This window comes from Alexandromys fortis, unplaced genomic scaffold (assembly GCF_014885135.2).
Source record: "Alexandromys fortis isolate MF-2015 unplaced genomic scaffold, M_Fortis_MF-2015_v1.1 scaffold_20, whole genome shotgun sequence".
Taxonomy (NCBI): Eukaryota; Metazoa; Chordata; class Mammalia; order Rodentia; family Cricetidae; genus Alexandromys; species Alexandromys fortis.
The window spans coordinates 3,514,596-3,533,090 of NW_026067903.1; the positions used below are offsets into that span (position 1 = coordinate 3,514,596).

Genomic DNA, 18,495 nt, shown 5'->3' on the forward strand with positions numbered 1-18,495 from the left:
TGATGGGAAAGGACAGGTAGGGAAGAGGCATAAAGCCCAGGTGCAAAGTACAGAAAGAAAAACAATATAGCTCGGACCCTCAAAATGACTTTATAATAATAATTAAATAAAAACACACATGCGTACTCTTCCCCTAGTTCATACAAAGATTTCCAGAATTGCACAGCTGCAGGAACCAAGTGCATCTTGGCTGTATGAGTGTACCCTAGGGATGCAGACAGGATGCGCAGGAGGGAACAGTACCTGGGTGGATATCACATTCGATTCTCGGAGCAGGTGCTGGCTTGTGACTTGGGTCGACGTGATCTGCCCTGGCAGTGGACTGTCAACCACAAGCTGGGGCTGAGCGGCTGCTGCAGGCCTTTGTTGCAGCTGCTGCTGGCTTGTTGGTCGCTGGGCACTGCTGAAGCTCAGGGACACAGCTGGCTGCTGCAGAAACATCTGGGAAGAGAAGAGAAATGCCTGTGAAGTAGGGGCTGTGTGGGCTTCACACGTGTCCACCTTCCTTGTCTTCCTTATCCCAGGGAAGAGGGAAAAATGCCTGGAATCCTTGACACACCTCAAAATGATCCCCTGGCAGCAGATAGCGTGTGTCTGTGATGCTGCCAGCATGGACCAACACACTGAACAGAATTGTCTGGGTCAGAGAGAGAGAGTACCTGCCCTCCTGAGGATCACAGTTAAGTGACTGGGATCTGATAGTGCCAAAGAAGCTTGTATCTAGATTGATTCTTTCTTTCTTTCTTTCTTTCTTTCTTTCTTTCTTTCTTTCTTTCTTTCTTTCTTTCTTTNTTCTCTCTCTCTCTCTCTCTCTCTCTCTCTCTCTCTCTCTCTCTCTCTCTCTCTTTTGGAGCCTGTCCTGGAGCTCTAGCTCTTGTAGACCAGATCCGCCAGTCTCTGCCACCTGAGTCCTGGGATTAAAGGCACACGCCACCACCGCCTGGCTTATCTCTTTCCTTTTTCTCTTCCCCTTCCTTCCTTCCTTCCTTCCTTCCTTCCTTCCTTCCTTCCTTCCTTCCTTCCTTCCTTCCTTCCTTCCTTTCTTTCCCAAAGATTTATTTATTTGTTAATGTATACGGTGTTCTGCCTGCATGTATGTCTACAGGCCAGAAGAGGGCACCAGCTCTCATTACAAACGGTTGTGAGCCTCCATGTGATTTCTGGTTCTTGAACTCAGGACCTCTGGAAGAACAGTCGGTGCTCTTAACCACGGAGCCATCTCTCCAGCCCACACATCTAGGTTTTCTATGCACAAACTAACATACTTCTGAGGTCCAAGCAGGTGTATCTGTGTCACGTTAGAAGGGAAAGGCATTGTAGGAACAGAATGGTTCATATACTAATAGTGGGAGAGCACATGGTATGGCTCATGTTATCCTCAGAGTAGGGCTGGGTTTTATATCCCACCTTAAATCTCTGCCCAGTGACCAGGGTTTGCACCTGTAGTGCTCTTGGGAACTTTCAACCCAGGCCTGAAAGGAGACAGGGCAGCCCTGCTTCCAGAGAGCAGGGTTACTCAGTCCTCCAGGCAGGACAATAGGAGCAGAGGTTGTCGCCAGGTCCGCATTTTTTAAAGTTACACTGGTTTTGTAGTCATGCTTTGTGACATAAGCTGCCTTAGCCACTTACGGCTGTGATACATTGTTAGTTTAAGGAAACGCGTCAGTGTTCACGAGGATTCCGATTTAGTGCAGTTTGTGCGGTACACAGTCATCCGCGTTATCTGTGAGTTTCCACCTCCAGACTCATCCAGCCTGAGGTCAAGACTGCTCACGGAAGGGGGGCACGCGTCCTGAAGCAACTGCGTATGGCTTTGTGCGTCATTTCCTAAACAATGCATTACAACCAGCACTTACAGAGCACGTAGATTGCTGGAGGTGTACAACCCATCTAAGGATGATTCAAAGCAGGGGTGTCCAACCTTTCAGCCTATCTGGATCGCACTGGACAAAACCAAATCGTCTTTGGCCCCGTAAAGGCGTCTAATGAGTGGCCTGGTGTTTTGTGTGACGGGGGACAGGATGTTGTCATCCACAGAGTTTAAGAACCACTCAGTCAAGTCACAAAAAAACAACTTAAAATGCTTTAAGTAAGTTTATGACTTTGTGGGCTCATAGTTGTGGGTTGTGGGTGGGATGCTCTTGATCCAAAGAACACAGGAGGATGTGGGCCTATTTTACGGAATGCCATGCTGTGTCACAAAGGGTCTTGAGTTCCCGTGGATTTTAGTATCTCTGGGGATTTTGGAATCAAACCCCATGGACACTGGAGGGCAATTGAAGCTCATTTCAAACAGCTGTTTAAGTGATTCAACAGGTCTTCTTCCTTAGGCTTTTAAATTTTCTGTATCGAGTACACGGGATGTCTGAAAACTTTGGATATTTGAAATATTGCATTGATATTGGCTCTGGCAGTTAGTGTGGTTTGTTCAGTTTGTGAACTAATTGGACACAGATTAAGGGACACAGAGATCCGCCTACTTCTGCCTCCCAAGTGCTGGGACTGCAGGTATGTGGCACCAAGCCTAGCAAGAATAATTTCTGGGTACCCATCACCTCGGATTCAATACCCACACACTCGAGCATTAGTGTTTTATAATATCCCAGCTATGTCTTAGCATAAGCTTTGTGACTAGCACATGGGATGAACAGTGTCTCACAGCTTCAGCAAATCCTCAGGCTCAAGTCCTATAACTATATTCCGTTTGACAGGAAATGGTTGCTTGCTGACTAAGGGTCAAGTTAATGCAAGATTTGTATTTACCTTATAATATAAAGCAGGCATTGTGTTGCCTTAAAGACGACCTACTTGAATTGCAAATAAGGTCCCGCCACTGAGAATGATCTTGGGCAATCGTCATAACTTTTTCAGTGAGTTGGTTTCTTCATTCATATAGGACTCACTGTATCAGTTAGGGTTACTATTGCTGCGATAAAACACCAAAGCAAGCTTCAGTTTCCCTGAATAACCCCTTTAGTCCCGGGCCTTCAACTGCTACAGAGGCTGCACCTTCACCAACAGCTTCTTCTGGCCTCCCATGTGCCAGGTCTCAGCTGTTCACTACGACTCCTTTATGACTTCAAAACCAGTGCCAACTGGGTGACGCTTATTCCGCCAGTTCAGCTATCAGTACAAGACACAACCTTTGCTGCCCTTGGTACACAGCTTCATGTGCTGACTCTAAGGAAACACTTCCCAGAAGATTTCACCCCATTGATGCTGATCTCTTCTTAATCATTGCTATCTTCCTGGCTCCAGCTGACCAGACCCGATTGTCTCAGCAAAGCAAACGTTTCACTTTGGTGGTTCTGGTCTCTCATTAATCATAGCCCATTCCTCAGCTCTAACTGACCAGATACCACAGATTCTTCACACAAATTGCCTGGCAGAAAGTCTTTGCTTCCATCTGAGACTTCACAGACCAGGTCTCCATCCTCTGCATTTCTCTCCACACTTTTATCTCCTACAGAACAGCGCACCAAGCTTTGCATTCTCAGTGATTTTTTTTAAACCCGCTTTTAAAAGTTCCAAAGTCTTTCCACACTCCTTCCAAAAACATGTGGTCAGGTCTATCACAGCAACACCCTGCTCTCCTGGTACCAATTTCTGTGTTAGTCCGGGTTACTATTGCTGTGCTGAAACACCATGACCAAAAGCAAGTTGGGAAAGAAAGGGCTCATTTAGCTTGTGCTACCACATCTCTGTCAGACACTGAAGGAAGTCAGGACAGGAACTCAAACAGGGCAGGGACCTCGAGGCAGGAGGCAGGAGGCCATAGAGTGGTGCTGTGGCTTGCTCACAAGGCTTGCTCAGCCTGCTTTCTTAGAGAACCCAGCACCATCAGCCCAAGGGTGGCTCCAACTACAATGGATTGGACCCTCCCCCATCAATCACAAATTAAGAAAGGCTGGCCTACAGCTGTATCTTAATGGAGGCATTTTCTCCATGGGAGTTCCCTCCTTTCAGAAGACTTTAGCTTGGGTCAAACTGACAGGAAACTAGCCGGCCCAGTGACAGTTGCAGCACATAGTATCAGAAAGAATTAGTGAAGGCAAAGCATAGTACACACTTAAGATGCAGGAAGTGTTGAATGAATACTAGACAAGAACAATGCATTTCAAATAGAAGAGAGAGATCTCTGCTCCTTTGCTTGGGCATATAGGGACCTGGAAAAGGTATGGATGGAAAAAGACATAGCCAAACAGATAAGGGAACAAATCTTTTTGCTCCAACTGTCTCTGGTAGTGTCATGGAGCTAACAGTTTGGTATGTTACGCTGGCCCATCTGTGTTGATCCATAAGGATTAAAACCCTTGTTCTCTTTAGCCTTCCGCCCTCCCACTATATGGCCAAGTGAGGTATACATATTTGGACAGCTAGCTGGTTGGCTGTTTGGCTAGACTGAAGGATGTCTCAAAGAACCAATCAAGGAACATGTTGTTCAAGTAGCACAGACACTGAGAGAAACAATTAATAAATGGGTCCTCCAGAAGCTGAGAAGCTTCTGTAAAGCAAAGGACAAGGTCAACAAGACAAAATGGCAGCTTACAACCCACATCGGACAGAAGGCCGATCTCCAAAATATACAAAGAACTTAAAAAATTGGTCATCAAAAGAACAAATAATCCAATAAAAAATGGAGTGTAGACCTAAACAGAGAACTCTCCACAGAGGACTCTAAAATGGCTAAAAGACACTTAAGTAAATGCTCAACAACCTTAGCCATCAAAACAACTCTGACTTTCCATCTTACACCTGTAAGAATGGCCAAGATCAAAAATTCTGATGACAGTTTATGCTGGAGAGGTTCCATGTAAAGGGAACACTCCTGCATTGCTAGTGGGAGTGCAAGCTGGTACAGTTCCTCTAGATGTCAGTGTGGTGATTTTTCAGAAAATTAGGCAACAACCTTTCTCAAGACCTAGCAATACCACTTTTGGGTATATATCCAAAGGATGCTCAATCGTACCATAAGGACATATGCTCAACTATGTTCATAGCAGCATTGTTTGCCATAGCCAGAACCTGGAAACAACCTAAATGCCCCTTGACCAAAGAATGGATAAGGAAAATGTGGTACGTTTACACAATGGAGTACTACACAGCAGAAAAAAAATAACGACATCTTGAAATTTGCAGGCATATGTATGGAGCTAGAAAACATCATATTGAGTGAGCTAACCCAGACCCAGAAAGACAAATAACATATTACTCATAAGTGGTTTTTAAACACAAAGCAAAGAAAAGCAGCCTACAAATCACAATCCCAGAGAACCTAGACAACAAAGAGGACCCTAAGAGAGACATACATGGATCTAATCTCCATGGAAGTAGAAAAAGACAAGATCTCCTGCGTAAATTGGGAGCATGGAGACCGGGGAGAGGGTTGAAGGGGAGGGGAGAAGCTTAATAAAAACAATAAAAAACCCCCACATATTATTTCTCCAGTTTTTTTTTTTTTTTTTAAAGGAACTGTCCTTTTAGGCATTCATTAGAATAACCAGCAGAGGGTGCACATGCTCCAGTTAAAAAAATAATAATAAAAATAAAAAATAAAAAGCAAGAGGCCACTTTCTCCTGGCTGGAGGGAGTGCCAGGGTCTCTCAGCAAAGCTCGACTGTTGTGTGTTCCTCACATCCACCTGGGAGCAAACATCAAACCTCCCGAAGGACCTCCTCATAGCCGAACTTTAAAAGAACTCACTAGCACACGCTTAAGTTCCGAGCCCATGAAGCGAGCCCACTGAGCTGTGGTAAAGGACTCCGACTGAGTGGGGTCCTGGCTTACCTCTGAGCACGCCTCTGTTTTTTTTTTTTTTTTTTTTTTTTTTTTTTTTTTTTTTTGTGTGTGTGTGTGTGTGTGTGTGTGTGTCAACAACAGAGAAGAATTTCGTGGACTTCTCCAAAAGGTTCTGGGGTCAGTTTTATAGAAAAATATTTCCTCGAACCAAGTAAGAAAAGTATGTTAGAACAAATAGGCCACACTTATGTGGAATTTTCCACTCTTCATACCTGCCTAGTGTTGCAAATTATTGTTATTATTAAAGGACATCCAGAAGTAATTAATATAGGAACGGTACAAAAAGGCCTGTATGCTACGACATCATCCCCAGGCTTCAGCGATCGCCAATATGTTATCATCCTTCTGTCTTCTCTCTCTGGTGGTATGTGGGGTAGAGGTGTGGGGAGGCTATAGCCCTTTCCACTTGCCTATATTTATGGTTGAATCAGGTTTTTGGTAGAAGTTTCAGGATGTATTTAAGTCTTGCAGAAAAACAAGAAGTCAGGCTGTTGGAGGAGATGTTCTCTGGTTTGGTTAGCTGTGGATCTCCATGTTCTTTTGGAAAATTCCACTGTGAAGATGAGCAGAGAAGGCTGGCAGCAGAGGGCTTAGCTTCCACTGGGAAGATGTGCACCAAAGGGCTTGGCATCCACAGGGGAGGTGTCCACTGAGGACTTGGCTTCTAGAAGGAAGACGTACACTCGGGTTCCTTTTCTCCACAGGGACGCATACACCGGAGGGCATAGATTCAGCAAGGGAGGTGTGCACTGGAGAGCTCATGCGGCACAGGGAGGTGTGCACGGGAGAGTTTATGTTGCACAGGGAGGTGTGCACGGGAGAGTTTATGTGGCACAGGGAGGTGTGCACGGGAGAGTTTATGTGGGATAGGGAGGTGTGCACGGGAGAGCTTATGTGGGATAGGGAGGTGTGCACTGGAGAGCTTACGGTGCAGACGGAGGTGAGAGGTTGGTTTTCGTAGGGAGGTGCGCACACTGAAGGACATAGCCACAGAGAGTCCTGGACTTTAGGACCTGGCACCTCCAAGGCTGGAGAGCACTAGAACAGTCTATATCCACAGGGAAGGCACACACAGGGGGACTGGGTTCCCACGGCTCCTTGTAGAACTCAGGTACATAAGTGTGTTGGCACACATCTATGCTTTGAGGGGGGGGGGATTCACAAAATGGGTCCCTAGTGGGGAAACATCTTAATTCTTTACAGCTGGGAGCAAAAGTGGTAGCTTTGCTGCCTATTATTTTAAAGCCTCGCTCTAATGTGGCATAGGCAGGAAGCAGAAAGCTCCAGGCGCTCTGGAGGATGTTCATACGCCTACCTTGCTTTTTAGCACTTTCTGTTTCAGCCCCCCCCTTCCTGTTAGTATAAAAATTCCATTAACGTAATTGAAGCGAGACAAGTTCAAGGCTAGCAACCAGGTTATGGATCTGCGCAGGAGAAAAAAATACTGCGCTTGGGGAAGAATGAGTAACAAGTGGCCTTTTATGAATTTGACAGTTTGATGACCATACTTTTAATTTCGTGGAACTGCTCCAGCGTCTACCCGTGTCCAGGCAGGGAAGTCACTGCAGCAGAGGGAGAGTGTAGCTCGCCGAGGAAGGCTTGCAAGAACACAGAAGGTTTTCCGTGTGCTTCAGCACAGGTGTATCTTAGGTTGTCCCTTCTGGTAAGAGTGCCATGCAGGGGCTGGAAGGATAGGACCAGCAGGTGCCACCGAGATCCCCTGAACCTCCCAGCAGAGCTGATGAGTACTTAGGGAAGCAGAATAGCCGGAGAGAGGATTCTGTGACCATCCAATGAAACCACACTGTCATATGTAAGTCTTGCCCCCTCAGTACCCACCATGGTGTGCTTGTCACTGCTGGATGCCCCGGGGGCATCGGTGTGGACAGAAGTGTAAGCAGTGGGGACAATTCTGTGGCCACTGTCCTGATCTGTCCTTTCTGCTCTCTGTATCTTGCCTAAGGTGGCTATAAATGCTTGGTGCTTTCAAGACAGTCTCAAAGTTAGTTACAATGACGTCGGCAGTTAAAGGCTGGGCCCAATTCCATAAAGTTAAGCAGTCCTGAACTAAAATATGCACAACTCCCCGCAAGGGTGGGGGAGTCCATGTAACCTATCCTTGAGGTAGATCTGATATTTATGCCCCTGACGAACAAACCCAAACCCCAAACAAACAAATGATCCTTAGAAGAATTCCAAGCAATGAATCTGGGTTTATGGCATAGGCCACTGCAGTCAGACTATGGAGTGTCCCCACTGACTTTCACCAGTGGGGTGGCAGGGTGACAGACCAACTGTCCCTATCGCTTCCTTAGGCTACAGAAAAGGTAGCATGACTTCTCATTTCCTGCTCTGTCAGAGAAGACAGCAGAGCTCTCTGCAGTGACCTGGCCTGGCTCTATGAAACCTAGCTATAGAGGTCCTGGGAGGTGGAATCCATGACCGAGGGGACATCTAGGCAGGGAAACCAGATGATGGTTTCCAGAAAGGAAATTCAGGAGGGACAGAAAACAGAAATGCACCCACAGAAGTGAGGGGCGAGGAAGAGGACACTGTGAGGATTTCAAGTTTGGCCCCGGGTGGATTTCAAGTTTGTTTCACGTGTCTGTGGGAGTTCCCACGTGCTTCCTAAGCACGCTGGGTTCCGTAACGCAGTGCACAAGGAGTTGGGGGGACGTCCTGCCTGCACAGAGGTGTATCCTAAGGAGAGCAGAGGCCAGCCTGTGGGGCACATCACCTGGACGTTGGAGTCCTGGACCAGACAGAGCTGTTCCTGGATCTTGTGAAGCTCCTCCTGCTGCCACCGGATGTTGGCCTGCAGGATCCGCGTTCTCTGCTCCAGCTGCTCTTTAATGGTCTGGAACATGCTGAATTGTGCTGAAAACTTCAAAAGGAATTGTTTTTTTTTAAAAAAGGTAAATCAGATCAAAGAGTTATTTCAGCCTGAGACTACCCTTGCCACCATCCTGATGAATCAATCTTACAGGGTTTTCTTTCCTATTCTTCAGCCATTGTCCTCAATATCTCTGAAGAAAACACTGCTCAGCTCTGAAGGAGGCAGAATCTAGAACAAGGCTAGGTGTTCTGAGGGTCTCTAGCCAACCTTCCTTGTGCTGATGATGGCAGCAAGCCCTCCTGCAGTCCTCAATTTGATCCTAATGGGCCTGGTTCCACTGAGGCCTTCTCACCCTTTCCCCATACTCACCATTGCCTCCCAGAGTCACACAGGATGGAACTATGGGCAAGGACAAGGTGATGTTTGCCTCCAGGATGGTCATGGCTGAGGGGGGCCCCAAAACATGAACCATTAGTTTGTTTCACCTGAACAATTTGCTTTAAGCCTCTGAATCCCTTCCTGAAACTGAGATTGGCCTTGGAAAACTCTATACCCCTTTACATCTCCTTCAACAAGGGCTCTTTCCTTGCTGGAAATCAAAAGAGAGACGTAGGGGTGGCCTTCCTTGGGTGCACAATCCCTGCTCTGGGCTTGCTTTCTCTTTTCTTTCTTATTCCCCTTCCCGTCCCTTTCCCATTCCTCCCTTCACCCATCATTTTGAGACAGGCTCTTGCTGTGTAGCTCAGGTGGGCCTGAACTCATGGCAATCCTCCTGTCCCAATCTGCTGAGTACTGAGATCACAAATTGTATGTCACCACTCCCAGCTTGATGCCTATGTTTTGAGGCAAATTTGCTAGGTTTGCAGTTTCCCGTTCTCTGTCTCCTCTTTCTCCTTCTGCTATCTTTTCTTACTTCTTCTTCACTTCTCTCCTTCCTTCCTTCCCTTTCTTCTTTCTTCCTCTCTCTCCTCCTCATCTCTTTCTCTTTCTTCCTTTTTTTTAAACAGTGACTTCCTCTTTTTTCCTCAACCTCTACCCCTATATCTTCCTGCTCTGTTGCTTGTCCACTGTCTTTTTGCAAATATCCATGAAATCTGTCCCTTTTCTACTCTGGCCTTTGACCTCTCCTACATGGCAAAGGAAGGAGGGCAGTGGAGTTGAGAATGCAGATAGAATCTTCTGGAAGGTGCACCATTTTGGAACAGCATACCAACAGAAAGTGTAGGCTGGGAGTGTGGCTCGGTGGGAGAGTATATGCCGAGCAAATGCAAGGCCCTGGGTTCAGTCCCTAGTACTGGCCAAAACTAGAGCCTATAATGGTAAGGGTAGTTGCCATTGTTTGCAGAGAGTCCCACTCATCAGCCATCCCCCAGGCAAGCAGACATAGGAACACCCCACTTCTCCACTGCAAACTTCATTTCTTCACCATAAACCCATGCCAAGTTTATTAGAGGTCAGAGAGCTGCATGGGTATAGGGACAAACTGGACCTGAGTCTCAGAGGTTTTATCAGGAAGCTCCTCTCTCATCTTCAGTCCTACCTCAGTGAGAGGGGCTTTGACATCAGACCTCCTCACCAAAAGGTTCCTCGGCCACACAGGAGTTTAATCATGACTGATGTAGACTAACCTACCCCACATAAATCTCTGCTGCAATGTAACCCATCCAAGCAGGCAGCTGGGTTTTAAAAGAACATTCCACTGAGGGAACAACCAAGCCACACTGGGTATTCAATTAAAAAAAAAGACACAAAGCTGCTGTGGTGCGTTCTATAAGGTCTGTAAATGTCAGGGTCTCATGGTATACTCGAGAAGAGCTGGCAGTAGGGTGGTTCTGGTTGGGCATGGTAGGGACTACAGGAGCTAGTGTTCTCTCTCTCTCTCTCTCTCTCTCTCTCTCTCTCTCTCTCTCTCTCTCTCTCTCTGTGTGTGTGTGTGTGTGTTTTGCTTGAATTCAAGGCCTTGCACAGCCTAGATAGGTATCCTATCACTGAACTACAGTCATGACAGTGCCCCTTTGTGATAGGGGAATCTACTCTAACTTATGAGTATGAAGGGAAAGAGGCTTTTGGTAAAATTACGAGTTACTCAGACAAATACCTCCCAAGACATGGATTTTACACCCTGCCCTCACCACAGGACAATACAATAACAGAAGGTAGGTACATAACTGAAGGGAAATCATAGCATCTCATCCTCTCTCACTTGCAGTAGCTCGGAGAAGGACTTGAGAAGTCAGGAGAGTTGGCTAGTGTGGCGCCACTGACCTCAGATGCATTTTTAATGCACCCTGAACATGCATACCGAACATGCGCAGACATGCGCAAGGGCATGCCTCTTCACTGCTATTCTGCAACACTACAGACAGCAGCTGTTGGTAGGGTACTGGCACTGGATTGGACACTCATCACCAGGGGGACCTGCCGGATGTGAGAGGATGTGAACAGGCTCCATGAAAACATCGGGACCTGAGCTGTCGGGAGAGGTCTCAGAACCAGTCTGTCTGTTTTTCCTAAGACTGTCTTAAAGAATACAGTGGTTGGGGCTGAAGAGATGGTTCGGCATTAGGAACACTTGCTGCTCTAGCCGAAGACCCTGGTTGGTTCAGTTCCCAGCACCTAATGGTAGCTCACAACCATCTCTAATTTTGCCTCCAGGGGAACTGATACTCTGGCCTCTGTGGGCACTTGCATGCACATGGTATGCAGAGACACAAATATAAATAAAAAATAAGTCTTAAATACAGTAGTTATCATGTATAGAGCATACCACAGACCAAGAATAGTTAGTAATACGTAGATTTCAAGAAAAAAAAATTAGAACTCCCAAAGGGCCATCTACCATTAGGTATTATAACAATACACTTTTTGAAATTTTTTTCTGAGACGCAAGGCCCAGAAGTGAAAGGGATTCTTGTTTCTTGTGTCTTTGGATTGGAACAGATCACGCATTTCATACCATATCTATCTCAAGAACTTGAAAAGGAAGAACACTATTCTGATTTTCTTTTTCCCCCAATGAGGATAAAGATGGACTATTTTAATGAGGAGACTCTGGCTGAACAGCTTTGATATCACTGCTCAAGTCAGACGCTAGCAAGAAGCATATGCTAACACACGTCTTTCTTATTCCAGGAAAGCATCCGAGGCCACTTCTACGAGGGCATATGTTCCGAAGTGTTCCCATCAGCCATCTCGGAGCTGTACAGAGAGAGACAGCCAAACTCTGAGAAGCTGAGGTGTTGGTGAATGGCCATCTGGGACACAGGTACAACTTGGGACCAGAGATTGGGACAATGCCAAATGCCTATAAGGAAACTTAAGCTCTGGGCTTAACAGTGGAAACAGAAGCGATTCTGTGCAATACTCCCCGTGACCACAGAGTGGATGGCTTCATGCTGGGGCTCTTGCCCTGAGCCAGGTAAGTGGGGCGTTACACAGTTCTTCTCTAAAATGTTTCTCTTTTCTATTGTCACCCATTTATTCATCTCCAATCTCCTAGCCATTCTTCAGGGCCAGTTCAAGGGATGCCTCCTCCAGGAAGCTGTCCTAGACAGACTATGTCTAATTGGCCCTGTGAAGCATCTGCAAGAGGTGGTTTCTCTGGTTACCTGACCCTCCCCCCCCTTGACTCTACAAACTAAGAGTGAGGGTCATGTTACAAGCATTCCTGCATCCCTAACGCCTTGCTCTCAGACTGACCCAAGCAAGAACTCACCGAGTGTTACCAAAACAAGGAAGGGATTGCTCCACAGAGCTGTAATGCACCCCCTTTTAAGAGAAACATGATATTTATCGCAATGGATTAATAGCTTCTAGAGCCTTCCGGGATCTTCTATGATGCTTTGTCTAATTCAGACTTTCCCTAAAATTTGGAGGTATATAGAATGAGAAGAATGCGGACAAATAGCAGCGTGACGAACAAAGATGATTGTGAAGACAAAAATCAGACACTGGGGAAAAGAATATGAAGTGAGAAGACACAAGAGACAGCTGAGGACAGCGCTGATAGGGAAGTCCATAGTTAGATAGGTCCCATGTGCACTTTGGGGTAAAATCCCCCACTTCAGACCCTAGTTGGTGCTTGCATGTACAATACATAGTAGTGTGAAAACCTTCACAAACTCAGAAGACGTCCCTCTGTCCCCAGTCTCTGACTCACCTGTGTCATGGGAGCAGGTGGACTCTGCAAGATTGTCTGAGGCAGGAGCTGCTTTGCAAGGTCACAGGATGACGGGGAAGGCAGGGGAGCCTGGCGAGAAAGGGGGGCTTTATTAAAGATCACTTCCAAACTGCTCAGGGGCCCAGCCCTCAGCTGGCTGGGCTTTCTAGCTGCAAGTCTTAGAATGAAGACTTAGAGAAAGTTAAGGCCTCTATTTCCTGATTGCAATGGTTCCGGTGTAGGACACAAAGTTAAGGGTGACCCACGGCTGATCTAAGACACTTGTGGCTCTTGAGCTACTTTTGGGTGCTCTCAGAGTATATGATTCCCCACCACCATGTCTTAGGCAAGGCGGCTGATGTCTGCCTGCCCTTGGCAGCTCCACTCTGTCTCCCTCCGCTGCCCTGTGCTAGACAGACTCCTTCCGTGAGGACCAGGCTACTCTTCTCTCCAGTGCATTTATTCTCAGGATGTCGTCAATGGAGTCATTTCCTGATCACTTGGGAAATAATATGTAGCCATAAGAGCTACGACTCCCGGTTTCACGGGCTGTTTTAATGTTTTCGGGAGATAAGAAAGAAGACTCTTTTGAAGTTATCCTCCAATGCGCCTAGTCCCGAGGGGCTGTAAGAAGCAGTTTGCATAGAAAGCATCGCTCAGGACCACAATGGGAGGAAGTGGCATCAGGAAGGTATGATGCCAGGGAGGATCCCAGGTGCAGGCTTGCCCGCCAGAGGTTGTCTCACCCTCCAGAGGCTCACTTGGCTTCTTCTGTGTCCCCTGCACGTCTGGGGGAGACAGAAGCACTCTGGGCCACCCTCCAAGACAAAATGTGGTCTGTTGATGACTTTGTGTACAGGTCAACAATCTACGGCTTCATGCCTCCCTCCCTGCCCACCATACCTCATCCTGTCCCCTCATTCCCTAAGTAAGACTGGTTCCCTGGAGAGCCTCCGTGTGTTCCCGTGGCTCTTCAGCCCACATCTCAAGGCAGCAATGCCCTGCTGAGAAGATCCCACACATACCGGCATTGTGGCCGCCTGACTGAGTCCCGGCACTGGTAACTCCTGGGGTAGGGCGGCCGATCTTGGCAAAGCTGTGTTGCTGTTCTCAGCCATCAGCTTGGTTGGTGTGGCTGTAAGGAAACCAGGGTACAGACAGGGGACGGTGTGCTGGCTAGTTCTTATGTCAACACGACACAGGCTGGGGTCATTTCAGAAGAGGGAGCATCAACTGAGAAAATGCCCCTACCAGACTGGCCTATAGACAAGCCTGTAGTACAACTTCTCGATTGTAGGCGGTGCCACCCCTGGGTCCTAAGTGGCATAAGAAAGCAGGCTGAACAAGCCAGGAGGAACAAGCCAGTAAGCAGCACTCCTCCATGGCTTCTGTATCAGCTCCTGCATCCAGTTCCTGCGCTGGCTCCCTGGATGACAGATGAAACAGACCCATCCCTCCCCTCATTGGTTTTTGATCATGGTGTGTGTGTGTATTTTACGTCATACCAATAGAAACCCTAACTAACATGTGTGAGAAAACACCATCAGTGTGGTGTGAAATACAGTGTAAACTGGGCTTTCTGGGTAAGATGGCCTGGCCCAACTCAGTCTGGAACTTCATGTAACTCTGCGCCCCTGGTCTGATGGAGTTCCCATCCATTATCCATCCATGGAATGGCACTCACAGGTGGGTTCTGACATGGCTGTGTGCGAGGACTTGTGGGAACTCCTTGAGGACGCTGACGGCGAAGGACTGGTAGTTAGACCCGAGGCACCCATGTCAAGTGCGTTAAAGTGCTGCTGGGGCTCCAGGCTTGAGTCCTTTTCCTGAAATAGACACAGACACATGGACACACAGACACACACACACAGACACACACAGATACACGCACACAAACACACACACACAGACACACAGACATACACACAGAGACATGCAGACACACAGACACACAGACATACACACACAGATACACGTACACAGACACACACAGACACACAGACATAAACACAGACACACAGATACATAGACACAGAAACACAGACATACAGAGAGACATGCAGACACACACACAGAGACACGCAGACATACACACACAGAGACACGCAGACACACAGACATACACACACAGAGACACGCAGACACACAGACATACACACACAGAGACACGCAGACACACAGACACAGACACAGAGACACAGACAGACACATAGACACACAGACATGCAGACACACAGAGAGACACGCGCACACATACACATACGAAAATCCATATTTCAGCATTAAGACTCCATGAACAAATGACACAACATGACTTTAGTTCTAGTACTTAGAAGAATTTGGAAGAAATGGAGAAAAATACTCAATTTTTTTTTTTTGGCAACATTGTATATACATTTGGGTAGAGTAGACGCTCATGTGCCATGGAGCATTGCCGGGAGGCTTATGTCTTACCAGCCGCATTTACCTATACCGTCTCACCTTCTATTTTGAATTTTCCCCCCCCCCCCCACTGACTGTGCATTCTGTTTTTCCTTTAAAATCATTATCTCATCACCTGGAATTTGGGGATTCTGAGATGAGAGGTGATATCAGAAAGAAATAAGGTTACTGTAAGCACTGAACTGTTAACACGGCCAGCGAGATCAACACCATGAGGCCATCAAAAGACACATCTCATATTGTTGCTCAGGCTTGCTCCCTTCATTGGTGAAGAGCCTGGGGTCTCTCATCTTTAGATCTCTGACTCTTAACTGGTCCTGGCTTCCAGGCCATCTCTACCCCAAAGAAGGCATGATGAGAGAGAAAGCAGCTACAGTGGCCTCCACGGCTTAGGCCAAACGTAAAAAAGGTTGTAATAGCTTTTTTAAGCTGAAGAAGAAAAGGTAGTATTTATTCTAAGTCCTGTTCTCACTCGGAAAGGTGGAAATTGCCAGTACCCACTGTGATATGACCACTGACCTGGGTATTCAATTTCACATATGCGATTTCGTGTGCTGTTCTGTCTTTGGACTCATGGTTCCAGTAAGGGTGGTTGCCTCCATCGTGTGTGTGTGTGTGTGTGTGTGTGTGTGTGTCTGCAAAGAGGACTGCGGTGATTGATATGAGACCTACAAGCTGTTGTGCCAAAAAGGATGTGCCTGTCTGTGTGGTGGGAACTAAATAGCTGCTTAGAGACAATCTCCTTAGGTAAGGCTGGTCCCAGGGTCATTGCACCATGACCATAGTGAACTGCACATTCCTCTTCAGCAGAGGAATCACCCAGGGAGTGAGTGTACCCACTGAGGGGCTGTCACAGCCATTGCCAAGCCTGAATATCAATCCAGCGATGGAATAGCATTTCACAAACATTTCAGCCAGTGGAACATTAAAACTCCCCCAAATAGGATCACCATGGATAGTTTGAGAAGCAATGTCCCAGAAGTTCCACTTCAAAAGGAGCTGATACCTTGTCACCCAGAAACCTGAGTGACAAATTTCTGATTGGCTGATGGCTAGGTTCACATTACACCTGCTCCTTGGTTGTGACGTATGGTGTGCCGAACACTTGTCAAATACTAGCGGAATTCCATTCTCCGCCATGATATACAGTATGTGATGTGGTGAGCTGGGTACCAGACTCTTCTCTAAGCAATGGCAGCCTCCTCATGTAAGGATGCAGATGATGGCTTGCGGAGGCAGAATAGCAGCAGGTAGGCCGCCGCAGACACTGCTCTCTGATCTTTAAAGGGGATTTCTCCTTCCTCCCGGTTTCATCGGCAAGGGATGAGAGACGTTTTTGGTGATCACAGACAGGCTGGCGGGCTGCCACAAAGCCTTTGGTCAGATTCTGGAATCTAGATTGCTGGACACCCTAGAACTACCTTTATTCTTTATAAAGATGATTTTATTGAGCTATATATTTTTCTCCATTCCCCTTTCTTCCTCGCCCCCGAACTACCTTTCAACATATCCAAAAAGGAGTTTTATTCTATAATTGATACAAGAAAATCATTATTTCATATTGATTGGCAGAATTTTTGCTTTCTTAAAATAACAATGGTCCTTCTAAGCTGATAGCTTCTTAGTTTAAATGAAATACAACGTTCTTTCCTTTCTTGCCTTTTCTCTTTGTGTTCTAATGTTTCTGATGCTTTATGAATGACTTTTGAAGGACTGAGGCTCTGGTCTGCTTGTAGGTGATCATCACAGTTCCTAGTCAGAGGGAAAAACCTGGTCATATGGGACCAGGGAACTCAGGGTAGGAGAAGGAAGAAAGGCTTTGTAGACTGAAAGATCTCTTTGGCATCAGAGTTCCTTTTTTACACCAGATTTCTTTATACAAAGCTGATATAACCGTGGCTATTAACTAAAGTCTGGGACACTGAACTAGAAACAACATGGAGGATGGGATAGTAGCTTTGTGTGTATCCCTTTCCCAGCACTACAAAAATCAAAACCAGAAGGAACAAGAGGGACTGGCTAAGAACTGGAAACAACACTACAAAGCTCAGTCTAAGGGAGAGACCGAGGCCTTGAACTGTTCCACACTCTAGTGGGTTATGGAATCACCCCCTCCCCCCAGCATTTTATCTGTGGGAGAAATGCAAACTGGGCTTTTTATAGCCATCATTGGAAGGCTGAGAAGTTGCCAAGCCATCCCTTGGGTCCAGAGGCTGCTTCTGAGCCAGCTTTTCCAAGTGTGCCCTTGGATCCCCATGCTTCCATGCTCACCTGAGGGAAAAGAGCACACAGTGCCCACTCCATAGGGCCTTCACGAAAGGTAAGTGAGCAGGCACCTACAAATCTCCGAGAGTAATGGGGAACTCAGCAAGTGCTCGGCTGAGAGGAATCTGCTCTTGCTACCCAAGAACTGATCAAAACAAGCCATGGTGGCTGTCACTGCTTAGCCCTTGTCCATTTTCATCCTCTGGATAGGGAAGCATAAGCTCACCTTCAGTGCTGAGGGATGCATGGTCTCTGTGGGTGGGTCCTCCAAAGCCAGCTCCTGTCTCCTCTCTACCCGGACGTCTGCGTAACTGCTCAGGAAAGAGACAGACCACAGTGGTGTTGGAACATTCCAGGAGGGCAATACCCAACGGAGCACACGGGGGCCCTCTACATAAAACCTGCTCATGACGTATACAGCACAGAAGAACCCATCTGTGACCTCCTTAGAGGTCTGAGTTTCATTCCCGCCAAGTTGCCTTACACAGATTCTAAGATGTTGCAGATACCTCTGTTTCTGGGATGGTTTGTTTCCTTCCCCACTGTTCTCTCCCTTGGTTTCCCCAAACCTCCAGATACAGTAACATTTAAGATATATTTTTATTTGCTGATGAGCTGCTGTATGTAAAGGACTAAAAACCGTGCTTCAAGCATGTTCATTAAAGACAGTGTGTATGAAATTATACATAAAGAAACAAAGCCAGAACTAGCCAGACCCAGGTCACTGCTGAATCTAGGGAACCATTCTGTCACCACTGTAGACAAACCCCCATGTGGAGCTGCGGGATGAGGAGGTGGCTGGGATGAGAAACCGGAGTATTTGACCCCTTATTTAGTTGCTCAGTTTGCTTCCCAGGCTATCCTAGAACTAGCTTCTTCCTATGATTTGGGAGGTGGAGGATCAAGGAGGGGTACCATCTTCCCTTCCCGGGGACTGAGCATCCCACTGGAAAAGACATAGCCTGAGAGGCAGTGGATGACTCCTGGCCATGAA

General features: G+C 47.0%; 1 protein-coding gene across 4 annotated transcripts in view; it reads right to left on the reverse strand.

Annotated features, from left to right (window-relative positions):
- Positions 1-18,495, reverse strand: part of Npas2 (neuronal PAS domain protein 2) — a 185,840-nt gene that overhangs the window by 20,645 nt on the left and 146,700 nt on the right. For all 4 annotated transcript variants that reach the window (XM_050134744.1, XM_050134746.1, XM_050134747.1 and 1 more), the window contains 6 exons: positions 17,728-17,812; positions 14,479-14,620; positions 13,820-13,929; positions 12,795-12,884; positions 8,537-8,683; positions 244-441 (listed from right to left, as the gene is read on the reverse strand). In XM_050134744.1, the coding sequence (XP_049990701.1) occupies positions 244-441; positions 8,537-8,683; positions 12,795-12,884; positions 13,820-13,929; positions 14,479-14,620; positions 17,728-17,812 (772 nt within the window). The remainder of the gene's footprint in view (positions 1-243; positions 442-8,536; positions 8,684-12,794; positions 12,885-13,819; positions 13,930-14,478; positions 14,621-17,727; positions 17,813-18,495) is intronic.